Genomic DNA, 15,489 nt, shown 5'->3' on the forward strand with positions numbered 1-15,489 from the left:
CAGCAACAGCCAATTAAACCTGCTTCTTCCTTCTCAATTGTTCTGAGAAGCTTTACCAATGGTTTTCCTGTGGCAGTGGTCACAGCTCCCTTCATATCATTAACAATCTTCTTCCATTTAATTCTAGCTTGATTTTCTCAGAATCACCCTTATTGCATGAGGTAAGATTCTGCATGCACTCCACAGTAAGAGTGACCATTATCTTTTACTTCTACTTCAAAAATATCACCTCAGAAGTGTTTTCTTCTCTCACCAAGATTCTTGCTGATGGTCTAGTCTTACAAGGATCCCTGGCAACCTCTGACAGGTCTTCAGACTTGCCCGAGGTGACGAAGTGGAGCGGTTGGAATGAAGCAGGCCGATTCTGTAACAGGTGCCTTTCTCACACATAATGAGCTGAGTACTCTCTTAAAGGGATACAACTTATTTCTGTGCCTTGTGGGTACACCACCACTTTGTGCAGGTCATAGCGCTTGGATGGTTTGGATGGGGGATCAGCTAGTTAGAAATCTTAGTTAAAGTATTAAAGTATTTATTTGGAGGGGATTTTGTGCAGATCTTCTGTCTCTGGTAAAAAAATAAACCTACAATACTTAATGTAAATGTTTAATTTCTTTGGAAAGGTTCAAACTCAGTCTTTCTATTGATCTATCTTTCTGTGTTTAATAACATTTATTTTTCCAACTGAACTTAGTATTGTCTTTACACATACACGCACACGCCTCCTCCTAATGCTAGTACAAGAACTTGAATGCAAACTGAGGACTTTGTATTGACATCCATTCATTTTTAGTGAGTGCATTTATGTTTAACCCAGACGTTTTATTTAAACCTAACCATTACTAGTCTATTCCTAACCGTAACCTTAAATAAAAACTTAATTCACACCATACTTCTAAACCTAACTAGTAGAACTAGTAAAACTGCAAAAAAAGGGGTGAGAACCAGGAAAATATCCTCATTTCCACGAATGACCTCCCTTTGTTGGTAAATAATGTGAAAGTGGTTCTCTATATGTGGTATATACCAGTACACGCCCACACACGCACACAAAACAGTCTTCAGAAGATTAACAAATACAATGAAACAAGCAGTGACTTTAGAAGCTGGAGTGGAGTAAAACAACATACATTCAAACTAACATATTTCAGTTTTAAAAATCTTTATAAAGCACATATTTGGTGTATTTACATTGTAACATAGATATCTCGACACCAATCCAAGATGATCGCATTTAATGTTTATGGACTCCAAAATTCGCCTCTCTCAAATCGTTCTAGAGACGCCCCTGTGGCCCCTGTCAGTGTCGGATCATCCAGACTGCTGGGACCTCAAAGTGCCTCTAAACTTCCCACAGTTTGAATGTTTTCCCTGATTAGTAACCGAAACCGGACCCCGGGCGGCCGAAGCGCTTTCTGAGAGCTCTGGGTCCGGCGGGCTGCAGATGAAGGGGAGGGAATCCCTCCAGTGTCTGACGCTTTCTTTTTTACCAAGGAAACCCACACGCGCTCGCTGACGCAACTGCCCATTTTAGGAAACATGCGTCAATGGGCCGAAGAAAGTGAGACAAAACCGGTGAAGTCCACAGCGGGATGGCTGACGTCCACCGATACCAAAAAAAAAAAAAAAGAAAAAGAAAAAAAAACAGAAAACCCGCTTTAACTGTAAACCGCGTTTCGGATCTTTAGTCTCTGGTGTCCACCGGGGGAGAAACGAGCTCTGCTCTCTCTTTGCTGAGATCCACAACACAAGAGGAGCGGGCCCCTCCCCCTGCTGGATGTTTGCAACGCCCCGCCGTGACGTCGGACGTTTCGTTGGTGTAGAAAAGCCGTCGCGCTTCTTCTTAGTGCCATTGAAGTGACTCATCTCTAGGAAGTGGGGTGAAAAGGGAAAGAAAAAAAAAAAGTTCGAGGTGTTCCGTGAGCGACAGAGAGAGCTCAGAGCAGAGTAAGTAGGCAAGGCGGCGGAAAATATTCAGAAGATTAAAAACCTGCCTGAGTCACACTGACTGTTGACTTCAGGCTGAAGTTTGCGCACCTGAGAGGATCTCTGATAGCCTTAGTCTACCTGAAAGCACAATAGAAAATACTTTCCTCACAGGGCTGCCTGACACAACCTGCAATAGCTGTAAGATGTTGTAGATCAGGCGTCATAATTGCACTTTGATAACTCGTTCTTGGATACCTGAACATCTCCAATCAGAGGATTTTCTCTTTTCTTGCTGGTGCCTCTTTTTTTTACTGCGGGGGAATTGTGTGTGAGAGAGAAAGGAGGAGAAACAAGAAAAGAAAAAAAAAGCTCCAGAGCTTTAACAGTCCCCTGAAATCTTCCTCTTTCCCGGATCATGTACCAGGACTACTCCGGGAACTACGACACCTCGTCCCGCGGCAGCAGCACCTCTCCGGCCCAGCCAGAGTCCTTCACAAGCGGCAGCAGCACGATCGGGAGTCCGATATCTACCTCAAACTACCAGGTGAGACACACGGACCAGCTGCAGGCACAGAAACCTCTAGGAATGCATTTTCTCCCATTATGAGTTTGTAGATAACAAATAGCCATATTAATGAATGAATATGTTTTTAAAATGTTGGAAAATGTGACCAACGCGCATGTTTACCGGCGAAAAATCTGGATTTGACGCACGCAGACAAAGCATTTATTATTTAGCACAGAGCGCTTCATACGATTTGGTTGCTGTTCAGTTCAAACTGCCATGGATTCAAGCCTATGATTTCCAGCTGACATGCAGTCCTGTCTGTCTGTAAATCTGTGGCCTTCTTTGTGTCGTCCAGCTGGTTTGAGATACTTTTTTTTTTTTTTTTTTTTACGCATTTTAACCCCGAAGAACCGACAGACTGAGCTGATCGGAGATAAAGCGTGTTCTGGATGCAACAGGCATGTGTGGAGCCGGGTGAAATTCACGCAAACACGCTCTTCAGAAGTAGCGCCTTTCTTTTCTTTTTTTTTCTCAGCTGATTGTGATTGCCGCTCATCAAATATTGGAGAAATATTCTATTATTATATTTATGTACCAGACCGTCTGATTGGATGCGACGGGCTCTCCGGCCGCACATGGCACATTTCCTCCAGCGGGAAGCAGCTCGCACGGATAGAGCGATCAAACGCCTGCATAACGCTTCCTTGCTGAGGAAATGCCATCCATTGAGGCGTTTAGAAAACAAAGACAACGGGATCTGAATATTAGCTCAAACTGCAGCGTGCTTCAACGCTTCGGAATATATGTAAAAATAAATCCAGGACCAGGCATGTTATTTCCCCACACCTCGGTCTTAACGTCTGCTGCACTTCTGTGGAAAAGTGGCGTCAGGCTCACGCAACCTTACAGTAAACGACTTTTGGCCCGCATCTATCAGCCTGTAATCACTCAGTGCCAGTTTTCCATTACATGACCTCCTGTTTCTCTGTTTATTGGAGCAATAGAATATGTTATCACGCCTCTAGCAGTTCATATAACGACTCCCAAGGAATGTCTGCGCCTCTGCCTCAGCGAGTTTATCCATCCATGCTTGTTTTATTACTTAACAGGAATTCTTTTTTATTCTCCGTGCCATGTTTCTGGATAAGAATTCCCGGCTTGTTCGAGCTGGCCGCTTCCCCCTTTCTTACTGGAACTGAGCTCGGTTCACACGTGCTGGACAAATCCCATACACAGTGAGTCACTGTGATAAACAAAGTTCCAATAGACTGCCGGGATATCCGACGGAAAGTCGGGAATAAGTGGAAGGGGGGAAGGCGCGGGGAGCCCGGGAAGCGCGTAAATTACGCGCAGCTGACACGTCCTCCATCTGTGGAGGAGCAGCGATCTGCGCAGAAAAGTGTTTATTCAATGTAGAGACACCCGACGAAACCCCTGCTGCTTCTTCTTCAGTTGGATTTTATTGTGAAACAGGGTCGAACTCAGAAAACTTTGTAAAGGATTAAAATTACTATCTTGGTGTAATGAACCATCGCAGAAAAAAGAGAGAAATGTGTGGGTTTTAGTATGCTGCTGTTACATGTTATATTGGAAGGATGCTCAAAAGTTGAATATTAAAAGGGCCATGATAAATCAAAAATAAATGAGCAAATAATAAAAACTTTTTTTAAAATCTAGTTGACAACCCGTTCCTTTCTTGAATTCCTGTTCATAAAGAAAGATATTCTTTGGAGTGTTTGGTTTGGGGTGGACATTACCCTCTCTGGATGCCCTTGGAGATGCAACTGTGGATATAAAAATAAAAAGAAATGAAACTGGCGCCTGTTTTAGTTTTAAAGTTTTCCACAAATTAATGTTTTCTACGGTTTCCAGGTGGGTAGCAAACCGACCCGTTTCGCAGAGCAGATTATCACCGTTGGTCTCATTCTGCTTTTTGTAGAACAATGAGATGTGCCGGACACCTTTGGGCTTTCCCACATGATTCACTGCATGTGTCACCGTTCCACTCTGGGGTTACAGTCGACATGGATTGAATCATTACTATAAGCCTTTAAACAGGGGGCGCGATGTGTGAATTTAATAATGGTGGGAGGCGTTGGACGCAACACCCATGTTGGTGCTTCCAGCAAATTTATGCACTGAGATCCTCAGAGGATTAAGAGGCGAAGACGAGTTTTGGCCGAACATGGTGACTGTTTTTCAACCCGTTCATCGCTCTTTTTTCTCTCTTCTCTTTTGTTTTTATTTTTCCAGAAGTACAGGGTTGACATGCCTGGCTCCAACAGTGCCTTCATCCCTACAATCAATGCAATCACAACCAGCCAAGACCTGCAGTGGATGGTGCAGCCGACCGTCATCACCTCCATGTCCAACCCGTACTCCCGCTCCCACCCGTATGGACATCACCTGACCAATGGGCCGAGCCTGCTGCCGCACAACACACTGGCCCGGCCCGGGGTCATCCGCTCCACTGGCGACCTCAGACGGCGCAAGAGGGAGGAGCAGGTGAGGAGTCTGAGAGTTTTATATCACAGTCACCCTGCCTATTGATCCAACAGCTCATTTAACGTGTCTTTTTCTTCTCTTCTGCACGCAGCTGACCCCGGAGGAAGAGGAGAAGCGGAGGGTGAGACGGGAGAGGAACAAGCTGGCCGCAGCCAAATGTAGAAACCGCAGGCGGGAGCTGACGGAGATGCTGCAGGGGGTGAGCATCATGTCCAGCTGATCAGTGCGCAGGTTATTTGCGAAGACGTGTGATCCGGGCGTTCTGATGAAAGCCTGAACTCCACTCCTGCTTTTGCAACCTCGCCGGACTGGTTTGACTCTTTAAGTGCTGGCTCTGACTGAAGAGATGACAGGCGTTGAAAAGCTTTTTGTGTCGGGCGGCTGCAGACAGAGGTTGGGCTGTCTCGTAGGCAGACAGTAACGGCATCTAAATGGACTAATTAGTGGAATTAAAGAGAGGCTGAGCTTGTCAGACCATTAAAGAGGAAGACAACCTGGAGTAGTGGATCTGGCTGTAGGCAAAATTTTAAACCATCAAAAACCATCACAACAGATTTTTTTTTTTTAAATGATCCAAAAGTAGAAGCTTTCCAGTGACATTTAGCTGCAATGTTTACTTTAAGACTCACGTCAGACCTTACGAATGACTTCCTGATACCTTTGCCCATGAGTCAAAGTTCTCAGACAGCATGTCGGCTTTATCGCTGTCGGTTTGACGTCCTACAGTAATTTCCTCCTTTCTTTTTCTTTTGATTTGACACGTCTGTGTAAAATGGCCAAACGAAATGGCATCCTCTAGCGACACGAGCAACACACAGTCATTAGGCGACGCTTAAATTCAGACAGCCGGGTTACAGGTTGCATGGTGTTGGTCCCGAGGTCCTCCTGACAAAAAATCAACAAAAACAGAAGCGGATGAACACTGCCCTCTTTTGGTGTTTTAGGAAGTGACAGAAACGTTCTGGAGGCTCTGCTGAACGAATTAATAGACTTGGTACAGATTAATGATCGTTTTGTTTCCAAATCTCTGAACAGAAGACGGTCTGCTGTGTGCGGCGTATTATGCCTTTCACTCTCAGGCATTTCTGTATGATTACTGTCAGATTCAGACAGAAATAACTGCAGAAATTCTGCTTAGAAATCGACTGTTGCTCATTGCCAAAGCGAGTGAAACAAATCAAAAAAAAGATGCAAAGAAAGAAGAAAAAAAAGGAGAACAAATATGGCAGGTCTATAAATTTCCCAAAAGAAATACAACACTAAAAAAATATAAGGAAATAGATAAGTTAAATAACTTAATACCACCAAAATAAAAATAGTCTTGTGAAAAAGATGTAAATTAAAAGAATGAAACATAATTATTTTTAGTATCTTAATAAATAAATGTCTGAATGAAAGAACATTAAATGTAAGAAAAAAACCATACAACTAAAGAAAAAATATTTTTAAAAATAAAAACAGAAATATATACATGAGTAATAGAATAAATAATATGGAAAGGGAAAAAATAAAAATATAAACCAAAGAAAAAATCAGAAGTAAATGTACTGATTAACAATAAATAATGATGTTTTCATAAAATATGTGTAAAAATAAATAAATATCAATGTAGCAATAAGACAGACAAAATAAATAGAATGGAATCTGGAAAATGACAAGAAATCATGCGGCTGGAATATTTTGAAAATGTAAATAGATAAAATATACATATAGAAATATGAAGAGCAAATTTAAAAAATATGTACATCAATAAATAAAAGGACATTACAGCAACAACAAAAAAAGAAAAAAACCATATACATAGATCAGAAGAGGAACAAAATATATTACAATGGAAAATATTGCAAAGGAATTTTTAATGAAAAATAAAACTGATAATTTCACAATTAAAAGCCCCAACATAATTATATTATTTGAATATATTATCATATTTTTATACATATTAACTATATTAAAATCCTTATAATGTAATATTCTTATATCATAATATAATAATATTGTTATATATTAGCAATAATGATAAAGATGTAAAGAGATATTACGTGATTATCAACACATAAGGATTAAAAGTTTAACAGTATGTCTAAAACTATATATTATTTACTTCAACGTCTGTCCGTCATTTCTCAGACCTGTCGTGCTCTAACATTCCAACTGATGTTGTCTTTCCTCTGAACAGGAGACTGAGAAGCTGGAGGAGGAGAAGGCAGACCTGCAGAAGGAGATCGAGAGCCTGCAGAAGGAGAAAGACAAGCTAGAGTTCATGCTGGTCGCCCACAACCCCGTGTGCAAGCTGCCCGTCGACGAGCGCCATCAGCAGTCCAGCCACCACCAGCAGCAGCAGCAGCAGTGCAACCCGCTGCAGCTCACCATGCGCCCCAGCCTGAACCCGCGTGCACAGATGAACCAGGTGGTGGTGAAGCAGGAGCCCGAGGACATAGAGGAGAATGTGGGCAAGCCTCAGCGCTCTGTCATTAAGCCCATCTGCCTGGGAGGCGGCGGCATCAGCGGTGGGATGTACTGCCCGGACGGAGACAGCCTCAATACGCCGGTGGTGGTGGCGTCCACCCCGGCAGCCACGCCAAACGCCCAAAACCTCATATTCACCTATCCCAACATGATGGAGCCCGAGAGCCCCTCGCCCTCTTCTGAGTCCTGCTCCAAAGCCCACCGGCGCAGCAGCAGCAGCGGCGACCAATCCTCCGACTCCCTCAACTCACCCACGCTCCTGGCGCTCTGAGTCAGCCGGGGCGGGGCGCCGAGGCCCAGCTGGGAAACAAACACTGTGGTTGAAAACAACGAGGACAGACTGCCCCTCCATCCCGAGGCCCTCTGGTCTCGCTAAAGCACATTGAAAAAGTCCAGACCAAGCTGACCGTGTGAGCCGGTTCCCCCTCCTGATGAGAGGCAAGGGAGGTCAGGGAGGGGGAGACCCGTAAGGGCTACGCCGCGTTTCTTCTTCTTCTACTTCTTCAGCGTGAACGTTTTTGTATCCATCAACGTGTGTGCAATCATCCGCCATCCCTTCAGCATTTCAACTGCAGAGTGTTGATTTGTTTACTGACATTTCCGACAAAAAAAGAAAAACACAACCATCCAGAGAGCGACTTGTTAATATATTTTTCTGAAAACACCTAAAAAGCCATGCGGTCAACGCTTGCACTCTGCTGATCAATCTATAACAAATCACCAAGCGAGGTCAGCATTCTGCTGGGATTTCTGCAGAGAGGCCAAGACTCTCATTTTATTTTATTTTTTCCTCTCAGACTCTTATGACTCAATTCAGGACAGAGTGCACACTTTCTCATGTTATTTCCATCTCTCTCTGTGTATTTATGACCTGTGCTGGTGGAATTTTCTTGTCCTCTCCTTTAAATCTGCAAGGTGACCTGAGGGTGACCTCAGCATTACAGAGAATTTGAGCCATCCAGCTCCTCAATACTTTCTCTTCTTTGCCATAGTGGCTTGAATTTGCAGTAGTAGTGTGTGCTTTTTTTTTTTTCTTCCTTGGTGATTCTGTACCTGAACCCTGTTTTTTTTTTTGTTTTTTTGGACAAAGTGTATGTGATTTACATTGATGTCAGGGATTATCTCTCATGTGTTTTAGTAGAACCCCCGTCGTTCGTGACGAGTGACTGTGGCAGAGGTGGTACTTTAAAAAAAAAAAGAAGAAAAAAAAGATTTAATTTAATTGTTGTGAGTCGTTTTCTGCTCCGACATTTGACAAAAACCCAGAAAAAACAAAAAACAAAGTTTGAACCTCCTCCGCTTCATTCTCTAAATAAACATCCGTTTGTTCCGCCGCTGCCTTCTCAGGGGCCGCTCGGGTTTCAAAAAGCCAAATCCGTTTTTTCTCGGCACGTGTAAATCCTGTGTTTCATCAGTCCTTGTCTAAAATAGAAGGAGGGATTTTTGGTCAAACTTGAACAAAAGCCACGGTGGTCCAGATTGTCGCCAGCTGCCAAATGATGTCAACCCTGTTTATAGATTTAAATATGTATAGGCTATATGGTGTTTGTAAAGCAGTCACTTTTAGTACAACAAAGATGTTTAAACCCAACTCAGACGGGCTGGTTTCTGGGTGCAGGAGGTACTTTAGACCACGAAGAATAGGATGAAGAAGACTCTCTCTACAGCTGGTCTGACATGAAAGAGCAAACACTTTGAAGAACTTCTTGTTCATCATTTGTATATGTTAAAGGGAAGTGGGCTTGGGCTATCATGCACTGACAGAACAGCGATATTTTCCATATATTTAGTTTACTCAAAACATTCCATATGAATTTAACGTGACGGGGTTTGAACCCAAACATCCCTTTTCTTTTTCTAATGACAAGAACTTGAGATGATTCTGGATGCAGAAGACTACATTTTAAAGCCAATCCAAGCTGCTGCTATTCATTTAGAAAGAACTTGTCAGCTGTTTTTGATGTAATTTTAATTTGACTGGCTGTTGTAAATCAATGGGGGTCTTTAATTTGGCTGGACAGCACAAAGGGAGAGATCTGAGAACCCAAACCGCCTAAATGTCTGTATGTCGGAGTGTTCTGGAGCCCCCTCTCCACACACATAGGAAAGCCATTGACTGTAGATGTTCTACTGTATATGTCATCTGCTGTCTGTCGCCTGTTGAACTACAATTTCTTCTTCTTTTTGTTTTCCCAAATGCTTTAACTGTTCAAAATGATTCAAAATGAATAAAAACAGCAATATGTATAGCAGTGTTTGTTAATTTAAAAGAGTAATAATAAAATAATTTTCATCTTGGAAATGTCTGTTTTCATGCTTTCATTCAGGTCACCGAATGTTGAGACTTAATTTAGGTCCATTACTTTTGCTAATTATGGCAATGTTATAAATACGTTTCATATGAGGCACAAAATAAAATCAAAGCTTTCCTCAGCACTTCTATTTTTTACCCTTCTCTGAGGAATGCAAACTATATATATATATTTTTACTTTAATATTGAGTGAAAAATAAAATGCATGAAATTGAAAATATAAAATGCAATAAAAGAAATTTGCAATTAGACAGAAATTAACTTGTTTTCTACATGTAGTAGAAAAAAGTGTATTTCAGCTTGGATTTGTTTTGAGTGTGCAAAACAACAGTGTAGATGCTTTCCGTGGTAAAAGACTCAAAATAATCCTGGAGTGTTACAATAGCCGTCCTTGTATTCTGAATAAGCATTAGCAATTCCACAACACCTTTTAAATTACAGAAACCTTCAGGTAATAAAATTGTCCATAGTAATAAAAGGGGACAGAGAAAACATTTTTCATGAATAACTACTTAGCAGAAAATATGAGAATGTCATCAGCATATACCATGATGCAGCAGGTGTCGCAAATGTGCATAAACACAAAAAGTAAAAAAAGTCCCAGACATTTTGCTCAGACAGTGAATTAATTTGGAAATAACATTTGTCCACATGTGGCTGTGAGCTAAACGGTGTTAAGCCAAGAATATCTATTTCTCCTGAAAATCAACAGGTGTTGTAACTTGGCTGATGCCTCAGCAGTAAATGATGCAAAAATAATCCAGGTGTGGGGAAAGATAATAAGCCTTGATGTCCTGAAAAACAATAAAAAAAATCCCAGACCACTCCACTTCTATATTACTAAAATACAGAAATTTTCAAAGACTCACATTGTCATAGGTGTGATAAAACACAGAAAACTATTTTCAAGAACTCAAATAAAAAAATTTAAATCATGACTCAAACTGCTGTAGGATTCTCAGTAAACAGATTCAATGTCATAATATCATCAACATAGATGTTTATATATTATCTGTTATAGGTCTGTGTGACTTAGATGAAGACATGAAATATCTAAATAAAGCTGAAAATTTGCCCCAAGAGAGTCCATATTCAGAGATATATATTTGTCCACAACTTGCTGTGAACTATATTGCATCAACATGACAAAGAAATAATGACGTATACAGATTTTGACATAAAGACGAAAATTATCTTCAAATTTTCAAAATTATTAGAGTAGCTTTAAACTATATCAAAGAAATGCAAAATACTAGTTACGCCTAACTTCAGCGTTTCACGTAAAACCTTGATCTTTTTTTGTTCAACTGTAGCAAATCTAGTTCAACTAGATACAATTAAACATAGTCTGTTTTGGAGAAAAACATGGAAGGTGCCTCAGAAAAAGTTCAGTCACTGTTGTCAAGTTGATCTCAAACTGTTTTTTTCAGGGCCGATAAACGTAAACCAGAAGAACTGATTCTGCCTAAAAGTTTATTTTAAATTTAAATTCTGATATGCGTAGAGTGTATTACTAGCAGTTCAAGACCTTGGATGCAACACCAATTTAGGCTGAAAAGATCATTATTTGTAATTTTCATAAATTCACTGACTTTATGAAAAATACCTAAATTCATATTTAAAATAAAATATTTTTTTATTTTATATATGCTTTATTTTGTATTTTAAATATGTTTAAAATACAAGCACATTTTAGAATTGAATTTAAGTTTGGATTTTTAGTAAAATAGCCACAATAGGTTATCTAGTTCGGATCATGGATCATTTTTATCATGTTATTTCTGGCATAAAGATGAGTTTTTGAAGTTTTATAAATTCAATGATGACAACTAAGCATGTTTAAAATTTTACAAGGGAATGTAAGTTTGGATTTTCAGAAAAAATAGCCACGATATGTTCTTCTAATCATGGATACTTTCTAACTTTCTATTTCTGATTATTTTCTGGTTATTTAGACTAAACGTTTGGATAAAAATGAACCACCTATGAGAGAGCAGGATCATTTTCGATACAAGATTTTTGTCAAAAGGGTTCAACTTTCTTTTGTGTTTCTGTTTCCTGCTAATAAGAATTTTAGTAAAAAGGCTGAGGCTTCTCCTTCTGGGTGCAATGGTAAACAGCTTAGCGTTTGCTGCCCTCAAGTGGAACTGTTGTGGAATTACAACACAAAGAAGAAGGCTTGGCTTTAAAAACACAACCTGAACTACAGGATCACTGCGCTGCACCATTTCTCAGACATGCACGCCTATAATGTTTGTTTTCACTATGATTCAGAAAATCTTTCACCTGCAACACAAAAGAAATTTTCTATTATACAAAATTGAAGAGAGCTTGGTGTGACATTAGTGAGACTATTAAGGTTGTTTCAGACAGAGTTTCATGACGTTAGCTGGGATTTAATGCTACTTTGTAAACAGAAACCCAGATCAACCACGACAGTTAAGGTATTCCGATTCTGATGGAATTTAAAAAGTTGAGTTTTTGGGCGTGGTCCTATTGCATCAGGTAGTCAGTCCAAACTTTTACAATTGGATTCTTGAATTTGACTGTACCATTTATACCTTCACAATATTTCCAGGACTTGCTTGTTTTTTCCCCCCACAACTTACAGATTCCTTTCCAGAGACTCTGCGTTCTAAGAACGGACAGAAAACCTTCCAAAACTTCCATCGAACTATCATGAAATGCACACACCGCCTACTCCATTATAAGGTGAATTTAAAGTATTTTGACATTTTTGTTTGTTCTAAAACCTAAGATTAAATATACATTTGTAGCTCTTTAATTTAAGTCTGAAACATAATTTACACAGTACATAGGTTTTATGGCTCTAAATATGTAATAAAGGCAAAAACATCTTTTTAGATTGAACGTTCGATGACCCCTGACCTGGGGAAACTACAACCTAAATGTTTATTATGGCCTGACAGAGGTCGTCACATCACACATAACTGAATAATTACATATATTTGCATTTGTTTATTTGTCATTAAAGAAAATCCTACCACAAGTGGCTTAGACTCTGGAGGAAAGTGGAGTATCATCTGTGAAAAGGAAGGCAGTATCTCTCTCTGAGGATGCCATTCTTTTTACATCTTCAACTAGTTTCATAAAATTGCAATTTTGCAAAGTTGATCCTTTTACAGCTCTTTTTACATATATATCTACTGGTGGATGTGCTCTTTGTTGTTTTTTATTTGCCCTGCATGTATTCTTCAGCCAGAAAGGATTAATGTAATCAGCTTTTGTACAGGCAGAACGTCTGTATTAGAACCTTCTCGATTCTGAGATGGCTGCTATCCTGCCGACTGTGACTTTCATGCAGAAAAGCAGTGAAATAAAATCAAAGTGAGGCACCGTGTGATTTAAAGTGTGAAGACGTGTCACAGGAGGATGAACTAGATGTCTCTAAGTGCTGATTTAAATATTTATCTGAGCTGAAACCTCAGACTAAGTACTGACAGCTGCACTAAATGCTCTCAGCTGCCACTGAAACAGATTTGGATACAGATCAGTACACTCGCTCCAACAGTGAAGTTGAGATTTATTTATTTTTTTTGGTTTTTAACAACTTAAAGAATTGTGTGAACTAATGTTCTAAAATTCTAATAAATATTTATGCGAATTTATTTATTCAAGGTGTTCTACCTCAAGCTATATCGTATCTGCCTCTGATGAAGCTTGGAAAACTTGTTGAAGATGTTAGTTATAGGAAGAGCAACAATAAGCAGCCCACAGACGATGCACAGGGTTCCTATCAGCCTCCCAGCTACAGTAACTGGGATTGTATCACCGTAACCCACAGTGGTCATGCTGATGGTGGCCCACCACCAGCCGACAGGGATGGTCTGCAGCTGTGACTCCTTGGACTCTCTCTCTACGAAGTAAATAAGAGCAGAAAACAGAGAAACCCCCAAAGATAAGAAGAGCAGCAGCTGTCCCATCTCCCTTGAGCTGTGCCTCAGTGTGGAGCCGAGAGAGCGGAGTCCAGCTGAGTGACGGGCCAACTTCAAAACGCGAAACACTCGGGTCAGCCTCAAGATTTGTACCACTTTGCCAACATTCTCCAGCTCTTTATTCCCGTCTTTCTTTGTGCCATCACAGATTAAAGTCACATAGAAGGGGAAGATGGACAAAAAGTCGATAATGTTCAGAGCGCTGCTCAAGAACTTCTTGGCTGAAGGAGCAACAACCAAACGAAGAATAAACTCTGCAGAGAACAGAAGGATGCAGATGGTTTCCAGCAGGACTAGCAGTGGGTTTTCTATGCGTTTTTCATCAGACTCCACCTGATGAAAGTCCGGCATGCTGTTCAAGCACATGGAAACAATGGAAACAACCACAGCACTCACAGACACCACAGCCATCACTTTGGCTGAGGTGGAGTAACTGGGATTCTCAAGTCGAATCCAGATATTCCTGCGAACATTTGCACACCAGGAGCCTTCAAACTCTTCCAGGTCGTCCTCAAAAGCTGGAAGATTCTCAGCTGAGGAGCCTGAGCTTTGGCGGTGCTGATTATCATCCCCCTGATCCAAACATATCTTCTGCATCAGCTCCTGAAATCTGTTGCTGCAACACAAATCCAGGTGGTGCTCCTTGATTCCCCAGTACTCCAGCTCCTGGAAAAATGAGACCATGCACAACCCGTCAACCAGGTGGAGCTTCCCTGTGAGGTAGAAGTTATGAATGGAGCAGAAAAAAATTGGGTTGCGGTCAAAGTAGAACTCATTTTCAGAGGAACAGAAGTCGTCACAGAGCTCCAAAATGGCTGCTCTGGAGGCGCAGTGCAGGAGGCGGGCGAGGCGGGTCTGTGGCAATCTCCTCAGGACAGAGTGAGCCATGCGCTGCCTGAATCCTCCAACATTGATGTTAATGAAGGAGCCATCAGCCTGGTGAAGGACTTTGCCGTACACCATGACGAAGCACCTGCTGCTGTCAAGACTCCTTCCTGTTTAGAGCACCTGCAGACCAGAACACAGGTGTCATAAATGTATGTCATTTATGCACCAAAATAAATAAAATACAGAATACAAAATGTAAAGCTGGTTAAGCAGTCATTTCTACTGAAATAGTGGCAGAGACTGATAGCATTTCTTAAAAGAATATTCTGGACAAATGATTATTATCATCACTAACACTTATAAAAACAAACAAACATCTGTTACAAAGAGACGGCATAATGTCACCTGACCGTGTGTTGTCGAGTGGCTCTGCTCAGTCCGGACTGCAGGAGCATTTGAGCGTACAGCAGACTGAAAACTCTGCACAGCTTCTCCCAGGCTGGGAGAAGCTCTCTTAAGATGTTTAAACTTTCATGTGTGATGGATGGACAGGCCATGGGGCTGCAGCTCGTGTGAGATCTCCAAGGATTTTAATAAGCTTTGATGTTGGGCCCTGAAATTCTTCCAGAATCGTAAATGTTTAAATGATATTAATGCAACGGCAGAAGGGTAAACATGCAAATCTGCTCCGCTCTTTTTTGAGAAATATTGTTTAGAGTTGATTTCCATACCAGCTAAATGTCACAAACCACAGATGAAGCAAAATTTTTGAGAATATTGTGTGTTGTAGGGTGTCATTGGGATGAGCAATGTCTGGGTTTTTACTCCTGGATCTAAAACCCTTGTTTCAAATCTCAGAGAAACAAAAGACGATTGAAGAATGTTTAACAGAATGAGACAAAAATAATTAATGCATTTCTGGAAAATTGCTTGTCAATCCAAAATTGAGAACTTTTATCATTTATTAAACAGATTAAGTTAT

At 40.8% G+C, this 15,489-nt stretch overlaps 1 protein-coding gene and 1 pseudogene across 1 annotated transcript; one reads left to right on the forward strand and one right to left on the reverse strand.

The window, feature by feature from the left end:
• The first annotated feature begins 1,836 nt into the window (after nt 1–1,836).
• Nucleotides 1,837–9,713, forward strand: fosl2 (FOS like 2, AP-1 transcription factor subunit). Its single transcript, XM_028000147.1, has 4 exons — nt 1,837–2,473; nt 4,691–4,942; nt 5,034–5,141; nt 7,122–9,713. Exons 1-4 carry the CDS (start codon nt 2,345–2,347, stop codon nt 7,680–7,682), a joined length of 1,050 nt encoding a protein of 349 aa, XP_027855948.1. The 5' UTR covers nt 1,837–2,344; the 3' UTR covers nt 7,683–9,713.
• Nucleotides 9,714–10,099: 386 nt separating this feature from the next.
• LOC114133983 (potassium voltage-gated channel subfamily S member 3-like) lies at nt 10,100–15,428 on the reverse strand (annotated as a pseudogene).
• Between the last annotated feature and the right edge of the window lie 61 nt (nt 15,429–15,489).

The sequence above is a fragment of the Xiphophorus couchianus genome, chromosome 19 (assembly GCF_001444195.1).
Source record: "Xiphophorus couchianus chromosome 19, X_couchianus-1.0, whole genome shotgun sequence".
Classification (NCBI taxonomy): domain Eukaryota; kingdom Metazoa; phylum Chordata; class Actinopteri; order Cyprinodontiformes; family Poeciliidae; genus Xiphophorus; species Xiphophorus couchianus.

What these genes read in the sequence shown, in the direction of transcription:
- fosl2 (XM_028000147.1), top strand. Translation starts at nt 2,345, where the DNA reads ATGTACCAGGACTACTCCGGGAACTACGACACCTCGTCCCGCGGCAGC. An exon ending in TATCTACCTCAAACTACCAG is followed by an intron (nt 2,474 to 4,690) that starts GTGAGACACACG and finishes TTATTTTTCCAG; the next exon opens with AAGTACAGGGTTGACATGCC. An exon ending in TGACGGAGATGCTGCAGGGG is followed by an intron (nt 5,142 to 7,121) that starts GTGAGCATCATG and finishes TCCTCTGAACAG; the next exon opens with GAGACTGAGAAGCTGGAGGA.